At 40.4% G+C, this 20115-nt stretch overlaps 1 protein-coding gene across 1 annotated transcript; it reads left to right on the plus strand.

Annotated features, from left to right (window-relative positions):
- Positions 1 to 1835: 1835 nt before the first annotated feature.
- Positions 1836 to 19392, plus strand: CCDC82 (coiled-coil domain containing 82). Its single transcript, XM_065642306.1, has 8 exons — positions 1836 to 1890; positions 2444 to 3022; positions 3673 to 3892; positions 4994 to 5086; positions 8159 to 8283; positions 9124 to 9294; positions 15759 to 15944; positions 16501 to 19392. The coding sequence occupies exons 2-8, from the start codon at positions 2477 to 2479 to the stop codon at positions 16564 to 16566; spliced, it is 1407 nt and encodes a 468-aa protein (XP_065498378.1). The 5' UTR covers positions 1836 to 1890; positions 2444 to 2476; the 3' UTR covers positions 16567 to 19392.
- Positions 19393 to 20115: the final 723 nt, after the last annotated feature.

Below are 20115 nucleotides of genomic sequence, written 5' to 3' on the forward strand. Positions count from 1 at the left end.
GCATCCTATTCAGTAGACATTTTAAGCAGAAAAACAAAAGAAGCTCATTATTGTAGATGTTAATAGTTTCCTGCATATACTCATCCAGAACATGTCATAGAATCATAGAATGACTCTGGTTGCAAGAGACCCTCAAGATCATCGAGTCCAGCCATAACCTAACAGTGGCACTAAACCATGTCCCTAAGAGACTTATCTATGAATCTTTTAAACACCTCCAGGGATGGTGATTCATCCACTTCCCTGGGCCTGTTCCAATGCCTAACAACCCTTTCCGTTAATAAATTTTTCCTAATATCTTGGTTTTTGAGCAGAGAAAGTAGTGCAACTTCCTTACTCCTTATGAATTGATTGTACTTTTATCTCCCAAAGTCCTCCACTGCAATACTCCCACTTTCCCCTGTGACTAAGACAACCTTCAGGCCATTTCCCCATCCTCTAACCTCCATTTTTGGGGTTCCCCACATGAGGACCAGCCCCAGCTGAGAGCCACGTGCTCAGTGATTCAGGGGATGCTGTGAAGTTGTTACCAAGAAAAAGGGCCCCATGCTGAGCTGGCAGGTCTCTCCTCAGGAAGCAGCACTAGTAAGACCTCTCCATGTCACCCAGCCCCTGATTTTCCACACGGATACAGCATGAACCGCAGGGAACCAGAGCTCTCAGCATGTCCCTGCTCCTGGCTGAGGGGCTCAATGAGGAGCTGCAGGCACCGTACCCAAAATGTGATTCATGGACACCAAGGAAAGAACTGTTTTCTTCTGAGAGGCCCACAGAGGACAGGCCACCAAGTTGGTGAAGGGTTTGGAGGGGAAGCCGTATGAGGAGCGGCTAAAGTCACTGGGTTTTTTCAGCCTGGAGAAGAGGAGACTGAGGGGAGAGAGACCTCATGGCGGCTGCAGCTTCCTCACCAGGGGAGGAGGAGGGGCAGGCACTCAGCTCTTCCCTCTGGCAACCAAGAACCTGAGGGAATGGCAGGAAGATGTGCCAGGGGAGGTTTAGGTTGGACATGAGGAAAAGGTTCTTCCCTCAGAGGGTGCTGGACACTGGAACAGGCTCCCCAGGGAGGTGTCCCGGCCCCAACCTGACAGTGTTCAAGAAGAGACTGGACAACGGCCTCAGACACACGGTGTGAGCTGTGGGGTTGTCCTGTGCAGGGACAGGAGTTGGACTTGATGATCCTGGTGGGTCCCTTCCAACTCAGGACATTCCATGATTCTAGGTGGGCTGGAAGAGGTTTCCCAAGCACAGGCACCACTGGGATTTCTGCTCCGGCCAAGCCCCAGCCTGGCACCCCCAAAACATCCACACAGTTACAGCTGCCACAACCGGCTTTCATATCCCACATCATTTAGGGGCAGAACACAATAAACTTAGCAGGTTTGTTCCCAGGGCAGCAGAGAGGAAGAGTGCTGGAAGTTGCAAAGATGCTGCTTTGTCAGGGTACGCCCCGGGACAGGCAGCCCCTCAGTGGCTGGCGGTGCCCTTGGGGAGGTGCTGTACCTCCAAAGCCCACACAGATTTTCCTCAAGAGTGCATTCTGGGCGAGCAAAAATGTGATCACAACTAAACCACCGCACTCTAACGTTGCTTGGGAGTTGCGGGATGAGGCGGCGAAAGGGAGGACACCGAGGCGTTTTGCGCCTTTGCGCGGGGCAGGACTCGAACCCCTGACCTCCGGCTCTCCAGCACTGCGCGCCAACCCACAGAGCCCAGGCACACCACGTGACACAACTCCCCTTCCCGCCCGCCGCGGCCTCCAGCACTTCCGTAAACACCGCGGCAGCTGAGTGACAGCGGGCACGGGCCAATCGCGGAGCGCGGGGCGCCCGGGGGGCGGTGGTCTCTCCTCAGCGGCTCCAGCGCTGGGCGGCGGGAACGTTAACGGCGAAAGTAACGGCTGCTGCGCGAGCTGCCGGGGGATGTTGAGTTGGGGCGGGGGGGGCAGCGGGCTGCGTGTGCCATGGCCGCGGGCGGGGTGAGCTCTGCGGAGCCGGGCAGGGCCGCCACAGCCGGGCAGGGCCGCCCGCGGGGCGCCTGGGCCGCCTCGGGTCTCGCTGCGGACGGGCGGGTGCGGGTCGGTCCTTCCCCAGCCCAGGGCCGCTCCCCAGCCAGGCCTGCTGCTGGCCCTGGCCGGGTGGTGTGCCCTGCTCCTCAGGGGCTCTGTCCCTCCGTGCAGGCTTCCAGCGTTGGAGGGGATGGTGGGATCTGTAGCTGCACTGCTGATTTTTCTGGTTCATTCATGCTAGATGTGGGCAGTTATGCTTTTCTGCGGTTCTGGAGGGAGGTGTATCCTCTTCAGAAGTTATTGTGCATGCTTAGTTTGGTGCTGATTTCTGTGTGTTTCCTAATAATTAAGTCATAAGCATATGTGATAAAATATGCATGCCCTTGTACCTTTTTTTCTTTTGGAATGGCATAACGTAATAAGTGCTTTGTTTTACAGGTTTACGTTTTGGTGTGTTGTCACAGCCTTCAAATGGAGATAAAAGCAGTTGTCAGAAGATATGAAACAAGAAATAAAACGGCAGCAACAGAACTGCCACCCAAATCCCGAGTTGATTGGAGACGCACTAAAAGGAAGCTCATACTGCTTGACAGCAATGACGAATCCTCGTATACCTCCGAGGAGGAAAAGCCTACCACATCAGAAGATGAAGCAGATGAAAAAGATGAAACTGTTGTGAAGAACAGCCTCTCAGATCAGGAAAAGAAAAGCCATGATGGAGAAGTAACAGAAGATAGTGAGGATGAGCACATCCTGCCTGGGAAGCGTAAAAGGTTGAACACTTCTGTCTTGTATGACAGTGATGAAAGTGAAGACAGTGATATACTTGTTAGAAAAGTTTTTGCTAAACGCCACTGTATAATGGATGAAGATGAGAATTCCCAAGAACAGCAACCTGATAAAACCTGCCCTACAGAAAATGTTTCTGCTAATAGGAAGCAGAAAATGTTTGCAAAGTTGAAAGAACTTGCAAGACAAAGAGCAACTCGGAGATCCTGCAGTAGCGAAAACTGTGAGGTCTGGATTTTGTCTTTGAAATTGAATTGGAGAAAATAATGTGTAGGAGAAGCCGAAGACTAATAGATATAAATCAGTGGGATGTGATTTATTTTGGTTTTTATTAATGGCAAATCAGTAATTCTGTCACGTTTTAACAGTTGTCACGTTAACTAGATAACAATATCGACTGTTGAAAACCTTTATCTTGAGTTTCATTTCAGTCACTGAGGATTTAAGAATTTCCTTTCATTTGCTTTTTCAGGCATTCTGGTGACTAAGCAGCTTAGAACGCAGGTATCTATCTTCTCTACGTAGTCAGAAAGGAAAAACTTCTTTAACATTCTTTTTTTTTTTTCCATAAAGAAGAGATGCATTAGAGGATTATCAAATGATTTTTATCAAGAAGCAAAATACCTGTTGAACTAGCTTAGAGATCTCATGTTAGTTAATTCCTAGAAATAGGCTCAGTAGAGGAGATGGCTGATTTAAAGCTTAAAGTAATTGTCATCTAGTACAGAATGATGTATTTTTTAAAAACATGTTATTTCTTGTTGATTGAACAAACGGGGTTATTAGAAGGTCAAAAATCTTATCCAGTATATGTAGTATTTTGACAGTGCAAATAGTGAAAATTCTTGTATTTGAAATACTTTTAAAAATTTAATTAGGATTCGAATGGTGAAGAAGAAATAGAAGAGGAACCACTCTGTCACTTGCCCTTCACACCAACAGAAAGCAGTGAAGCTGACAGCGACAGCATGAAAGATTTTATAGTAGAAGAAGAGGATGATGATGACAACATAGAGCATGAAATAAGTGAAAACCAGCCACAACAGAAGGAACTGAATACATCAAATAGCGAGTTGCTGGCACACTACATCCCACACTGTAAGATCAAAATTAATGACAATTCTATATGTCTAACTTGCTTATAGTGCTGTCACAAATATTAATGGATTCTAAATACAAGTGCTATGTAATAGGATATGATAGTTTGAAAGCAGATTCTGAAAAGGCTTCAATTTATTGTGGAAATACTCTGATTTCCACGGTAAACTTCTATAGTTTTTCTGTATCTTATTAAAGGAAGGGTATAATTTAGGGGGAAGGAAGGGAAAGCCTATGGCACAGATTTTTCAAGTTGATCTGATTTAGGGTGAAGTAAGCTGCCTATGATGCAGTCATTCCTGTGGAGACCTAAAAGCATAAACCTTCATCTTGTGATATATGCTAAGAGCAGCTATGTTAATTCCGGCCAAATTCTGTTCTGGAGAGTGATGCAAAATTGTTGTCATGAGTTTGGGGTTTTTGGAGCCTATTTTTTTTTCTTTTTTTTTCATGTATTTTTATTCCACGATGGTGAGACTTGGGAGCACTGGTCTGTAGGGTTTTCAATTTCAGCTGAACTGCACAGAGTGAGAAAACTTTTCAAGTTGACCTTTTAGGAAAACTGGTGTCTGGATGGAGCAGAGATTTGACACAGAACTTTGTGCTAGTTCTCTTATGTATTTTGTTGTTCAGAAGCAGGTATGTACTGACTGGATGGTCAGCGCTAGTGTAGATGGTCACAAGCATTTCTGCTGTTTCTCCTCCAGTGAAGACCTGAGCTGAATTGTGTGTATTTGAAAAAAAGTTAGAAAAAAGAAAGAGGGAAAAAAAAAAAAAGAAACTCATAAGCCTGGCCTTCTCTGGTTTGTGTTATTTCCTGCTTTTCATAGAATGAAATATTATCTTGTTTTAGTGTTTGTAGCTCTTACTGTGGATTCTTCTTGCTGAAAAGACATGGAACATGTGTGACTTTAGGATGCTAAAATTAATTAAGATCATTGGGATGAGAAACACTGTTTAAAAGCAAGGTCTTCAGGGTGTAGATGTTGTACCTTGAAATTATTTTTAAATCCATATTTAAATTTAAACTCCTCACAGGACTTTCAGCATTGCTTTTATCTTTTTTCTTGGTAAAATCTGGTTATATTGCTTTCTTCCCAGTGTCTCGCTGTGATCATTATGTTCACTTCAAAAGAATAGTAAAGGCTTTCCTCATAAATGCAATCGATGACACTTTTCTGAGCTCATTATATGGTAAGTAAATTACATTAAATAATATAACAATGCATTCAAAGTTATACAAATACATTTATTCTAGAGAAAGATGTGTCGTCTCTTTAGATTGTAGGACTGTGAGTCCTGAGATCCGTTCTTCGCTGCTCTGTAACTTTGGGGGGAAAAAAAAATCTATCTGAAAAGGACAGAGTAATCTTGGAAAAATGTTAGAAGGCATTCTGAGATGTAGGGAAGTGTTTCTCTGTTACTGATCAGTAGTAACAATTCCAGCATAAAAGCAAAATCAATTTCAAAGTAGATACCTCAATGAAAACATTGCAAGGTCAGCTGATTGTCAAAATGTTGTGTGCTTCTGTCACGGTCCATTCAGTGATGGACTCGTGATGATTCGTTTACCTTGATCTCGAAGCGCAAAATTAAGGTGACCAAAATGCCAGGGGGTTATAATTCAATCAAACAGTGTAACTTTATTATTTCGCCCGTAAAGCGGCATGCGATAGAGAAAGTGGAGAAAAAGGAAAGAAAAAAAAGTGAGGAAAGAGGATTATAGCTACCACCACGAGTCCAAAGGTGTCCCTATGGTCCCAGATCCCGAACAGCATCCTGCCAGTCCTCTGTCATGATCCATGATCCTTTGGTGGGGAGATCTCCCCGATGTTTAGTTAGGAACCATCTTTTATGCTTAGCAACAGTGCTTCACCCCTCCTCTCTCCATGATTGAGGCCAATCTCTGCCTTTGTTTTGCAATCCAGACTTAACTGCGCAGGCCCAAAAAGTCCCCGCTTTGCTTGGCAAAACTTGTCTGTGCCTGTGCTGCCTTGCATTCAGGGGTCTCTTACATGTCTGCTGAGTGACTTCAAGACCCTCTGCGAGCCTCTGCGCATACTCCGCTGGCCTTAGTAACAGGGAGGAGGTGGGGCAAGTTTGGCTGAGGCAGCAGGTGAAATCCATCTTCTGGACAGCAGCTATTGTTACCTGTAGTCCCAGGTCGGAGAGTCCCTGTACCACGCAGTTCTTTCTCTCAGGCCATTCTTGGTGTCTCTCCAAGTTCCTGATAGCGATGTTGAGGCAAATAGTGTTCTTCGGGCCGACTCTTACGGCTTCATAGTCAGTACGTCTTGTCTTGTTCTTGCTAAGGAAGTGCTTTTTGGCATTGGCCTAGTGGGGCTGAATGGCAACCTCACCCGTAGTTTCAGAAGTGCTGTAAAGATGGGATTAATGAGAGGACGGTCAGTCTCAGGCTGTGGCAGGAGTCAGCAAAGTGCCAAAGAGAGGACGTTTTGGTGTCATCACAAACTAAGAGGGAATGGAGAAACTGAAGAACACCACAGATTTCAGAATAAAGACTGTGTATTCCTGGGGCTAAAAATGTCTTTCATCTACCACTGCTAGTTCTTCCAGGTGTTAGTTTTGTTTACCAAGCGAAAACAAGCTTAAGAGAAGTAATAACTTTGCCATATTTATGTTGCAATAGCTTCCTTCTATTTCGAATTGTACCTGCTCTACAAAACCAACAACTTATTGCCAAGGTGCTCAAAGTAGTTCTGCTATGTGTATGAGTTGGAGGTTGTATTGTATGTTTCTGAAGAACATTGTATAGTATGAACATAGTCTAGCGTTACAAAGATATTTTTATAACACAGAATGGATTTTTCTGAGTTAATGGAAGTGAATCTGTTAACTAGTTTGCATCAAGAGCAGCTACTTTAGAGTTCAGACTTGCTTTTTATTATGAGGGATTTTTTATGGTCTAGCACAGCCTCTTCGAGCTTTTAGTATAGCTGACTTTATTGAAAATGTGTGGAAAGTGTATATGGAAAAAACAATTTTAATGATGATGGCTATAATGATAATGACAAGTAACTGTTTTCACATAGAAAGCTAGATAACCAGTGGTCCTTGCTTCTGTTTCTTTGATAACAGCATTGCTGAAAGACTAGGGAAGGTAGCTGAATTAATTTATATATCTGTACCTGCTGAAGCTTGAGACAGTATGAATTGACCTGCACCTATGAAATTAATTAAATAAAATGAATTAATTAATGAAAATTTGGAAGACAATTGTGGAATAGTGTTAGAATCACAGAATCATAGAATGTCCTGAGTTGGAAGGGACCCACAAGGATCATCAAGTCCACCTCCTGTCCCTGCACAGGACAACCCCACAGTTCACACCATGTGTCTGAGGACATTGTCCAGTCTCTTCTTGAACACTGTCAGGCTTGGGGCCGCGACACCTTCCTGGGGAGCCTGTTCCAGTGTCCAGCACCCTCTGGGTGAAGAACCCTTTCCTCATGTGCAACCTAAACCTCCCCTGGCACATCTTCCTGCCATTCCCTCAGGTTCTTGGTTGCCAGAGAGAAGAGCTCAGTGCCTGCCCCTCCTCCTCCCCTTGTGAGGAAGCTGTAGCCACCATGAGGTCTCTCTCCTCTCAGTCTCCTCCAGGCTGAACAAACCAAGTGACTTTAGCTGTTCCTCATACGGCTTCTGCTCTGAACCCTTCACCAGTTTGATGGCCCTTGGTAGTTTTACCTATCCTGATACTTGTTTATTTCTTTTGCTTGGGTAAGTGTTTGGATGTACTTATGCCGCCTAAATGAAGGCATCTGAATGGTGCTGAAATTTGAATGTAAGTTTCTATGTGTTCTTTATAAGTGACAAAAAGACTAGTCAAAATTTCTGCTCTGAAGCTGCTCAGAGCAGTTTGTTTTCATGTATTGCAACCTCCTCATATATTATGAACAGCTCACGCAAACTGGACAAAAAGCAATGCACTTTTTTCTCCTTTTCCATTCTTTAATTGAGTTCGAGTGAATGGGTCTCCATTTGGGATGACAGCTTTTCCCTTTACCCTTGTAGAGTTTATTCATGTACCTCTTGTGATACAGACTTCTAAAATAAATATATCAATTTATCAAAGGTGCATAGATCACTTTTATGGATAACAGTAGCAAATGTGTTCAGTAATAATTTATTAAAATCATTCCTAGTTCTTAGTATGCAATAGCATAATGTCCTTGAAAAATGTATTTGAAGAAACTTGTACAACATAGGGTGGTCAGCAAATTAGTAATGACTCTCACTGAACAGATGGGACAAGACAAAAGCAGTACGCACAAGATATGTTGCTCTCACTTCATTATTTGGATGACCGCTTCATTCAGCCGCGTCTTGAGAACTTAATCTCTACAAGTCGCTGGAAAGATCGATACAAGGTAGGTAGCTTCTACTTTAAATAGTGAAGTGGGCTTCAAATCATATTAATGACATTTTTTTATACTGTAATTCTCAGTAAAGGTACAATCATTGCTATAATTCTATGTACTTTTTAAATAGAAACTCATTGTTCTTTACCTTACATAACTTGTTTTGATACTTTAAAATATCAGACTTATTTTGTGTGTTTGTAACCAGAAAAACATTCAGGTTACAGAACAGAATCTGTTCTCAGTTACCTGAGTGCTTCTCCTGCTAACTTCAGCAGATAACTTTTTGAGGAATTTTTGTGACTTGCCAAATGTTATAACAAAATTTCTTTCTCCTCCCACAAAAAGATAAACCGGTATGTTCATAATGAACCTTGTACTACTTCAAACAAATGAAGTCAATATATGGTAACGTAGTCATTGTCTATGAATTGCTAGAACAGTATTAGTGTGCTAGGTGTGCTGATCTAATAAATGTTATAATAACGGAGTATGGCCAGTGGAGAGATACAGTGTATTTATTTGAAGCAGACCAACTAGTATAGTTTAATCCCCACCCCCCTCAAAAAAAAAAAAAAAGAGATGAGAGAAAGATAAGTGCCAGGATGCACGAGCCATTCTTTAGGTCTGAAGCTGAAAGAAAGAATTAATGAACTAGAACTGAGTAAGGTGTTGGAAAATTATTTAGAAGGTTTATGTTTGCAGCTGAACAGTGAAAGACTTCAGATTTGAATCTCTGTGGTTTCTCTTGCACTAATTTTGTGGGAGTACAGAGTACTCAGCAGCCTCTTTGAGGCATCTTTCAGTTTAGGGAGATTTTTTTAATATTATTTGAAATCTGTTTTTCAGGAGCGTGTGGATTGTTACCCAGATGTTCGCATAATCATGAAAAATCCCAAAAATATGTCTTGTCATGCCTGTGGACTTAATCGGTATTGTAAGTTTGATGTGCTGCTCTCTGGAAAGCTTTATAATAGTAGCACTTTGGAAGCAGATGACTTCATGTCAGATGACAAGCAGGTAACTTCGAACAAGCACCCTATATAATTGTTTTTAAGCTTCATCTAGTGTTACAGCAAATCATACAAAGAAAAGAAATCTTATTGACACATCTAATGTCTGTAATGCTAGAGGCAAGAGTTAAGCTACTGTACTTCCATGTTTAACCCCTATTAATTTTTAAAACATGAGGACTATTTTGCAGTTTGGAGGAGTGTGGTCTTGGATTTAGGTAGGAATTATGAAGGAGGTTCCTATGAAACTTCAAAGGATGAATTGAGAAATTCCCCTCTGCCTCCCTGCCATCCTTTCTTATATCTTGGAAAAGAGGAAATGAAAAGGATCCTCAAATAAACCTAACTTTTATGAAGGAAATAAATCTGATGATTTTCTGTGACCTTTGTTTTTGCCTGCATCACAATGATCAGTGTGCTGTTTCCTCCCCACTTTTGCCACTTTAATATTAGTACCTAATGCAACACATGTACTTGCATTGCAGTAAGCGCTAGTAAGTGTAACCTAACCATGAGATGGACCTCATGATAAAAAAGATAAAGGGCTCTAAGATGTACGATAGGGTTTATTGATAACTCTTGCCTTCAAGTCAAAATTGACATTTGCCTCAGTTTTTCCTCTGCTTCAAAGCTCTACAGTCTGAGTCTCATCCCAGACAAGAAGGAAACTCTAGGTACATAGTGTCCTATTCAGCATGATTGTCTTTTGTGGTGCATGGGGACACGGTCTGAAACTGTGTGTCTAAGAGGCTGACAGCACACTAGAAGATTCGCATACTAACCAGAGCTCTAACACAAGCACTCAATCAGTTATTTCTAAAATAGTCTTCTGTTTTGTCAGAGAACATGTAATAGAGAACTGAAAATCCTAAAGCAGATGTATATCTTAAAGAAAGAAAAAACAGTGGTAAAGAAATTACATGACTGAGCAATGCTCTGAACATGCCTTGCATTCCTAGTTTTCACCAGGTACCTGAGAACCATTATGACTTTTTTTTAAAAATCTTGAGTAGATCCTAACTCCATATGCCATGAGTCTGAGGCTTTAAATGAAGACTGACATTTGCCTCAGATTTACATATGTTCTAAATACCAGAATGCCTTTTCACTGAAATTAGATCACTTGAAAGCCCTTTACCATTATGTGTGCTTATCATAGAATCATAGAATCATTTCAGTTTTAAGAGACCCTCAGGATCATTGAGTCCAACCATAACGTAACTCTAGCACTAAACCATGTCCCTAATATAATGCACTTAAGACTTTCCCAGCAGGAGTCTTGCATTGATTAGCTTTTGGAAACATTATAAAAGTAACTTTCTGTATAATGGATAATCATCTCCATTGAATGACTGTGTGTTCTATGTTGTTGCAAATCAGGTTTGTTCTATACCGGGTCACTGGATTTGCTAATTCTATGCCTACTATGCCTCCAGCATTTGGGGCATCCATGTGCACTTCAACTGTTCTTGTTTGCTGTAGGTCAGAACACTGAGTGAAATAGTGCCACTGTCATTCTAATAGTCCAAGTGCAGTCTAGTCAGAATTTGCTGCTTCATTCTTTAGATTTTTTCACATCTGCTATTTCCCATGTAGCTATTCACCTAGCACAAAGTATCTTGGCATCTCAGTTGCATTGACACTTGAAATTGCTGGTCTCCTTTTGAGAAGACTTATTCCTAACTACTTCAGTACTTTTTGTTAGAGTCTTTTTTCATTACTGCATTATCAGAACTACTTGTCCAAACTAGAAAACATTTCCATTTAGGTAGTCTTGCATCTTTTTCTCACTCATCTCTACTAGGGTATTTTGCATTAAATTAGATTTTCGGAATGAAATACACCTTTCATTTTGTTACATAACGTTGCACTGGGCAGTCATTTTAGATGACCTGAGCAGTCAATTTTGTTATATTTCACAGTTGAGACTTTTGAAGACTTTAACTTTTAAGAACCTGAGTGTTCCTAATATTTAAGGATCTTCTCTTCAAATTTACAGCTACCAGCGATGTTATGATTAGATATGCATATGACCTTCTTAGGTAACGTAATTCATGACCTCTTACGATAAACTCAAAGCACACGATTTGTCAAGAATAAAAGATTGCCACAGTTGTGTACCAAGCTGATATCCAAGTTCTGCCTTTCTTCCCTTTCATGAAGTTTAGAAAGTATATTCCTTTTCTTTGTGAGTATGAAAGAATTTTTGAATACAGCTGAAGTTCCTCAGTGTTTTCTGAAAAGAAAGAAGTGTCAGGACAAGTTATATTTACAATATAATTTGAAATGGGGTATAACAAGATTTCTTAAATAAAGCAAAGCCCTCACTGAACTGGAAGTACACCTTAATGAAACTAAAGCCTACATCATTTGGATCTTTGCAAATATTCTAACTCAGAGATTTGAGGGGCATCAGTGTGATTATCATTACGTCATCGTATTGGGCTCTGCATGTAATGCAGGGTCTCAGAAAATCTGTGCCACAGTTTTTCTTAAATAGATTACAGACCCTTCTGAGCAGCAGTTGTTAATACTCTGTTTTGATAACTCTGTGTGTGTATGATAATCAAGGCAGCTATGCTTTTCCAGCAAGGCTTTTCTCCTTGTTTATTGAAGGAAAACAAAAAGTCCTTGGCAATCATACTAGCACGGCTACTGCAGTACATCGCACAGTCATTATTCCTTCTTCCATATGAGTCTCTAAATGTAGATCACCAAGTTAAAACTTCAGTTTTTCATGGGAAGTGTGTGCCTTACCTAACCAGAAACAATAAGTGAACTAGCACAAGAATTTAATCTTTACTTGACTTCTACCTTAGCTGTAGAAATAACAGTAGTAATTCCCTCAGTGCTGTCCAAACATTGTCCTACATAAAGGAATGGCTATTTTCCACTTTGGAAAAAACTTGAAATATCTTACTGAATATTGAACTAACTTGCTACATCATTTTTGTCCTTTTCAGTAGAAAATGAGAGCTTTTTTTTACCCTGTGTACTCCAGCCTGCTTGTGCGTGCTCAATATAGTTCAGGGGCTGTAGAACAGACCTAGGAGAGAGAGTTATTGAGCACTTCCCAGTAATTTTTGATAGTGCCTTTGTAATACAACATTCATGTTCTTATGGTGACCTATAACTTAGACTGCTAAAGGAACTGTTCTGAAGTAGTCTTTGAAGTTCTGCTGCCATTGTGCTGATCAGCTTGTCTTGCCAATTGAAAAAAAAAAGGAGGAAAAAGAAAAGGCACACAGAGCTACGTAAAACTGGCACTTCAAGAACTTAATTGACTGAAAGAGAAGACAGTTTAGCACTGGCAAGTCAGATTGAATGGAAACACGTAGCTGGACTGTTTTCTAAAGTTTTATTTGAAAATATCTGAGAAAAGTGGATATGGAGAGAACAAAAACAGACCTCCCACACTCTTCTTCTGCATAAAACTTTCCTTTTCTCTCATCTCTGAAGCATTCTACTTTGCCAGTAGAAAGAGAAGAAAAACAGCTGTTGCAGTTTTGCTTAGGCTTGCAGTGATTGTTCTGTGTGTAGTTGCCAATTCTCATTCCTCCACAGCCAGGGAGGACCGAATGGTTTAAAGGTGTAGGTGTCCCCCATACTTCTTTGCTTCTGTGTCACCTGGATTATAAACTGTTTTCTTCTCTCAGTCCTGGTGTTCTGCTTCCATTTATAATCATTCTCAGAGGACATGGATTCAGTCACTACATGTTGTGCTATTGTCAGGCTGCACTCCTGCATTCCGTACAAAGTGATTTAACACAGCTTTGGCTGATACGGCCAGCTTGAGTAGATAAGTTAAGTGTTAGGACAGAGTCACTGAGAACCACGACAGGAAAAAATTAGAATGAGTACAGTACTGAGATTCTTTCCAAAGCTGCATTCTGAAATAGCATTGTATTTTTAGACAATGTTTCTTGCTTTAAAAACACAATACATAATTACACTATATGATATTTAGCTATTGCCTCTGGCATTTCTCCAACGTAGAAATACTTTATACCTCGCATATAACTGGACTATGAAACTCATTGCCACAAGATACTTTGGAAAAGTGTTACTGGGTCCCAAAAGGGATTAGACAGGTTCTTGGGGAGGCTTCTTCCACACTGTGGAACAAAACAGTTGGGATGATACAGACTGTCATAACAGTTGACTGCAAGAAGCTGAATGGCAATGTTATGATCATTCTGGTGTTGGTCCTGCATCTTATGCCAACTTCCTAAATATCTCCTGCTAGCTGTTGTCGCAGGGGGAGAATTGGGCTGTCAGTTTGATGTGGAATGGTATCTCCTACTTCACATCACGTAGTAGTCCAGGTGCTGCACCTCATTGCTTGGGATACTTGAGAAGTTATAAAATGCTTTTATGAAACAGTGCAGCTCAGTTGTTTCAGTATTTGAAATGGTACTCTGGAAAATTGAATGAATCAAAGTTATGCATTGGTTGGTAGGCCTTGCACTTCAGAAGCACCTATAGCACCAAACACAAGACTTAGCTTTTCAGTTTTGGGAAGAGCAGAAGATGGAGCTGCAGATAGGTACATGTACATGATCAGTAGAGAATTGCAATATAGCAATAGGATTTTTTTCATCTCAAGATGGTTAAAATTGAAGTTAATAACCATATACTGTAGGTCAGATGAAAAGTTCTTTGAAGTGAATGTGTCTCTGACTTCAGTGATATTACACCTGCTTATATCAGTTGAGCTGCTGGTTAATACATTTCAGAAATTAAGTATATTCATATATTTAAGAAAATATATAAATAATACATATAAATATAAATCTAGTTTATATAATCGTCAGTAGATACTGCTAGTGCTAGGTTTTGCAAGTAGGTCGTGTTTTGGGGAACTGCTCACAGGTGCAAACATTTGGTCATGCATTCTGAAAAGCTTCCTGAAAAAGTGGGTTGTAAGAATTGACTCAAACTTAACTTTCTAAAAGAGTATTCAGATGATTGCCAACGGCAGCACTAAAGGGTATCACTGTTCTGGCTCAGAAGAGTTTGTTTTGCAATATATAACATCATCAACTTTTTTATATATGTGCATGGAATCTGGAATAGGAACACAATTGCAACTTGCATTACTGATGCAAAGAACTTTGACCTTACAAAGGTTACTCACTCAAAACAATGCTGCTCTTGAAGGATAAACTGATGGTTGTTTCTTGGGATTTTTTGTTTGTTTCTACTAAAACTAAATCAGTTTCTTCTGTATCTATCAGGAGCTGAGTTTCTTTACACATGTATTAATTACGTTGCTTTTCAGTGTAGAAAACCTGACCTCTGAAAACCAGCTGGATGTAGATTTACCTGATAGGCTTTGTCACCGTGTGGTGGAGTAGTAGTCTGTGCACCTGTGGTCATTTACAGGGGATAGATTCTTCTTCTGATTTGCCATTGTATGTACTTGAATTACTTCTCTTGTACAAATAGAACAAAACTTACTCTGGTGAAATGCAGGATGTCCTTAAATGAAGATGAACTTTGTCTCTTTCTCCCTCCCCATGCCTGCAGTTTCACATACTCTTAGTGAAGATTTAGGATTGCCAAAAATTCTTGTAACCAGTGTATTACTCAGTATTTTCAGGTAAACACCTTTACCACGTAGCATCTTCGTTTAAAATCTGAGTTCCAGATATGTGCGAATACTTGCCTGTATTTAATGTTAGTGCTGATAGAAGATAATTAATCTACTCTAATCCATGTGTATTTACCATTTGTTTCTCTGTAAATACTGCTGTAAAGAAAACCATTAAATAAGACAGCTCTGTCTTTTCTGAACAGAAATTGTGGAAGTAAACCTGGTAATAGCTGGGAGATGCAGGGGCTTTGTTTTCTACAGCATTGTGACTACACCTCCCAGACACCTGGAGATTCAGATTTGCATTGTATAAAACCTTGGTTTTCAGATTTCATTTTTATGAAATCCAATCTATATATTTATTAAATATATGTTCCTAGGCATATGTCTGTTTGTATTTCTTGAGGAAATATTGACTATTATTTAGTCTACAAAATGCTAGAACTGGTATTTCATGTCCCTAGGAAGTACTCCAAATTAAGTAAAAGTAATCAGATAGTTTCTTTTCCCCTGCTTTCACAATATGATGGTTGTCTAAAGGGTTAGTGACTTTGTAACAAAGTTGCACCAGGAGACAGGAAAGATACTACCTATTATAAACATGGTTGTCTTTGCAAGAGAAAACAGTACTGATAAGCTGCCACTGCATAGACTTGCTGACTGCCTGCTTGCTCAAAAATGGTTCTGCTGTGGCTGTGAAAACGACATGGTTTTGCGCTGATTTTGTGCATGTATTGTCATTCTGTTTATTTCATTATTCAAAAAATCTTCCTAGACTGACTGATAAAATCCTACTAGACTGACTTAGCCATTCTTTGTGTTGTCAAGATAATCACAATTCTATCAGAGAGAATGATGTGTTCACTTTGGCCTAGGTTTTGAAGGTTGGTGTCGTGTGTGCAGATCGTACAAGAGTTTATCATAATTTGAAGCACTTCAAATACAAGTTGTATGTGGATTGCAGCTCCATTACAGAGTCAGATGGCTTTGTGGATGAACCAGTCAAAGACACAGTTGAACGGCTCTTCAGCCAGCTGGAAGACAGTGGGTGGATTCAGAAGGTATGACTGAGTTATTTGATGTATCCTTTTCCAAGTAGACAAAAGTAAGCTGAGATAAAATGCCTGATTTAAATGATAGTTCTGAATTACTGGGCTTCAGTAATATAACTCAGCTTAACCATTCATCTTCCGCTGACCCAGTCTCTCAAACAGTGGTATGCTGCTGCGTTCACACAGAGTTTGTGTCAACTTGTGACATTAAGCCTTTTGACAGCTGCATGATCTCTGGGCTGTGGTGGGCAGGCTCCCATTTCATTTGAAAGCAGTAACACAACAAACTCAAGCTGTAACTTAGATTTGGAACACGTACATGAGGCACAGCGAGAATATTTTACTCCTCTGTTTACATTGAAGTACTTTGAATTATTCAGAAACACTTTATGAACTGTTGTAAGATGACTTGTAGTACAGTTGCATTTAGCAAGCTTTCAGATATCATTGCTTCTGGACTGTTATTGGCATGCTTGTATTGTATTGAAAAAAAGGAAAAAGCAGTCCTTATGTAATTCAGTTACTAAATATTGATAAAATAATACAGGTTTTATTTTATTTGCAGAGATATAATGATCTTGAAGACTGCATGAATGATGCAGACAGTTTCCAAGAAGAGAAAATGGATTAAGTGGTCATATAGATCTTTGAAAGACATCTTGTAAAAATTTGAATGGCCTGCTTTATCTGCGTGCACTTTATCTCTGCCTGGTCTTCAAGATTCTTTTTAAGGCTGTGTTATACTCAAATCCATATTCCTTTAAACGGTTTGAGAACGTGCTGTATCTATTTCCTCATCTGCGTCAATAATAACCCAAAGTTTTACCAAATCAGTCCTTCCAGTCTTACTGCAGAGGAAGTTTCCTTCTGTTCTTAAAAATAACATCTCAGTATCTGTTTACTTGTGAAATGAAACTTTGACCTATTTATATTGAGCTGCATTGTAGTGAAGGTAGGAGATGCTGAGACCCTTGGAAGTAGGTATATTTGGAAAGGTAAGTCTGTCTTATACAAGATCATATGACTTGAATCTTACTTTCCTTGTTATATGCTAGTGAGTTCATCCATTTAGAATGATAGTTACAATAAACAGGACCCCAATGCAAAGATCTAGTTCCTTTCTGAGGAAACAGTATAGACTGTTGCAAAGCAACAGAGGAAATATTCTGCAGTCCTGAGTACATTTGCAGCACAGAAGTCATTCCTCTCTTCAGAGAGTACGGGATGAGTCACGTTATAGCGTCATGCAGGTTGAGTCTGGTGTAGCCATCTAAATGAATACTTGGGCCCACAGTGCTGTCTCTGATAAGCAGCCGGGGCAATTTACTGAGATTTTAAACATCAAATTACATTGTGCAAACATAATGGCAACAAGTTGCAGCAGCTAAAAACCTAAGAGAATGGATTAATGTGGCTATGCAAAATAAGCAAGAATTCTTCCAGCATAACTTAACAGAAAGTAGGAGTTGCTCAGAAACATGATGCATGGCTTACCTGAACTGCATGACACCCAAATCAGAGTTCTTTGGGGTCAGGGAAGTAGGTTTTTGAGGAGTTAGGAAGGGTTAAGTACTGTATTGTCCATTCTGAAAAACTGGATGTGAGCTGGCAATGTGTGCTCACAGCCCAGGAAGCCAACCATATCCTGGACTGCATCAAAGGGAGTGGGGCCAGCAGGTCGAGGGAGGTGATTCTGTCCCTCTGCTCCGCTCTGGTCAGACCCCACCTGGAGTCCTGCATCCAGCTCTGGAGCCCTCAGTACAGGACAGACATGGACCTGTTGGAGTCCAGAGGAGGCCACCAAGATAATCAGAGGCTGGAACAGCTCTGCTGTGAGGACAGGCTGAGAAAGTCGGGATTGTTCAGCCTGGAGAAGAGAAGGCTCCGGGGAGACCTTGTTGCGGCCTTTCACTACCTAAAGGGGGGCTACAAGAAAGCTGGAGAGGGACATGTTTATCAAGGCTTGTAGTGATGGGACAAGGGGCAATAGTTTTAAACTGAAAGAGGGTAGATTTAGGTGGCCATAAGAAAGAAGAATTTTTTTACTGTGGTGGTGGTGAGACACTGGAACAGGCTGCCCAGAGAAGCTGGGGATGCCCCATCCCTGGAAGTGTTAAAGATCAGGCTGGATGGGGCTTTGAGCACTGATCTAGTGGAAGATGTCCCTGGTCATGATGATCTTTAAAGGTCCCTTCCAACCCAAACTATCGTATGATTCTGTCCCAGTACTTTGTGCTGCATATAAAATTAATCAGATGTAGCCTAAGAGAAGATGCAGGGTGCAGGTTTCAAATCAGCTTGGAACTGTTCTTACATCCTGCTGTATGCACATACCCTTTTATTAGTGTTTTGTGGCTGAGCAACTTAGAAGATACTGTAAACACTGTAGATTCTTTTAACACATTGCTCTCTCAGAAGCAAAACTCATGAAACCTAATTTCTCCTGGATTTGTCCATAAAAACTCCCCATATTCGTTATGCCATGCTACTGGTAACAGATATGCTGATTGGCTAGTTAACTGCTGCCGGGTGTATCGCTCGATGGTGAACATCTACTGACTTTTTTCCATAGGAGTGTACCTTAGATTTGTCATTCAGTACCCTTTTTCCAGCATTCAATGTAAGAAATGAGCTGCTTTTATATTTTAAGGGGTTGAAATTCAACAATGGTTTATATGTTCTTATATTTATTAGCTCTAATATCATCAGTTCTCTGTTGTGCCACATACAGATACAAGATTTACAAACCAAGATGAAAAACCCCAGTAAACAGATTGAGACTTACTCTCAAGTAAACTTAAGTTGAAGATATTATTTCCATACCTTAAGTGTGAGTTAGATATGTAAATATTCTGAGATCTGATGTATCTTATACTTATCTCCCTGGTTACCAAAGCTGAAGGAACTCTGTTTTCTCTTCTTTTTCCTTCATCACTGTTTTGCTGGGAGTATTAGTGAGAACACACCCATCAACTTAAAAGCACTCAGGAATCCATCTCCAATAAATCCCTTTTAGGAAAAGTAATGCCCCTTGATGGGCCACATCTTTCTGTTAACAAATTCTCTATCCACTTTTGTTGGCTTCTCTAAAATAATAAAATAACATTTATGTTTGGTGTAACATTATTCTTACAAAGGAAAACTGTTCTGAAATAAACGGGTTTTTGTACTACATAATGGAGTATGCCCTTTCAGAGCCTTCCTGACTGGTCTTAATTTCTGCTTCCTTCTGAATTTTCTGGCAACTCTCTTATTTAAAAATTTTGCTATCAGAATGAAGGGTTGACTTCTTATTTTGCCACATTTAAACTGTTTGCTATGGAATTAAAAAAATAAGTTTAGGAAATTTTGACATGCTGATTACTGGTAATATTTCAAGAATACATATGTCTTGATTGAAAATGAAAATTGGCTAATTATTCCAGTGATTAACTTTCCTCATTTTTTAATATCTACTACATCCCAGATCACGTTTCTCACCTCCTCTTCATTCACCTAAGAAGTGTGAGCTATCTACTTCTTTTTTCTTCCTGCAGGCATTTTTTTCCAGATCTTAGGTTTTTCAGTCTGTAGCAGGGATACAAAAGTGTCCTGTTAAAGAGTTTCTTGGAAGAAAGTGCGTCCATAGGTTTACTCATCTTGTCTGTGATGTCACCAGTTGGACTGAGAAAATGCTTAGAATTGACATCACTGATTTTTGCTTCAGCTGGAAACCGATATTTGATCTGGCTTGGCAGGGGCTGACAGAACGTTTGTGTGTGTGTGTATAATTTCTCTTAAACTTTGATATTCCCCTCACTGAGATTGGAGGAAGTGATAATGTTTTTGTGGCTGTTGTTTTAGCTGAAGACTTTCTGCAAGACAGAGAACGTGAAGTATCATTGCATCATGTTTACCTTTGTCTTCACCACAGGAAAGGAAAAGATTGCTTAGAAGAGCTGTAAATGTAAGAATTTAGATCAAATTTTCCAGGACAGGCTGTAAATGCTGGTACTTGTACAGCATGAAGCACGAAGAGAACTCTTACCCCCTGAGACTTTATATGTATAGAAATACTCAGTAAGAATATTTCTAGCAGAAAAATTTTGTGCAAATATCTAATAATGGGAGACGTTAGAAATCTGACCAGTCTTTCATAGTTCCTTTTCCACAATAGAGAATTTGAGTGGAGTTATAGCAT

This window comes from Caloenas nicobarica, chromosome 1, assembly GCF_036013445.1.
Source record: "Caloenas nicobarica isolate bCalNic1 chromosome 1, bCalNic1.hap1, whole genome shotgun sequence".
Lineage (NCBI taxonomy): Eukaryota > Metazoa > Chordata > Aves > Columbiformes > Columbidae > Caloenas > Caloenas nicobarica.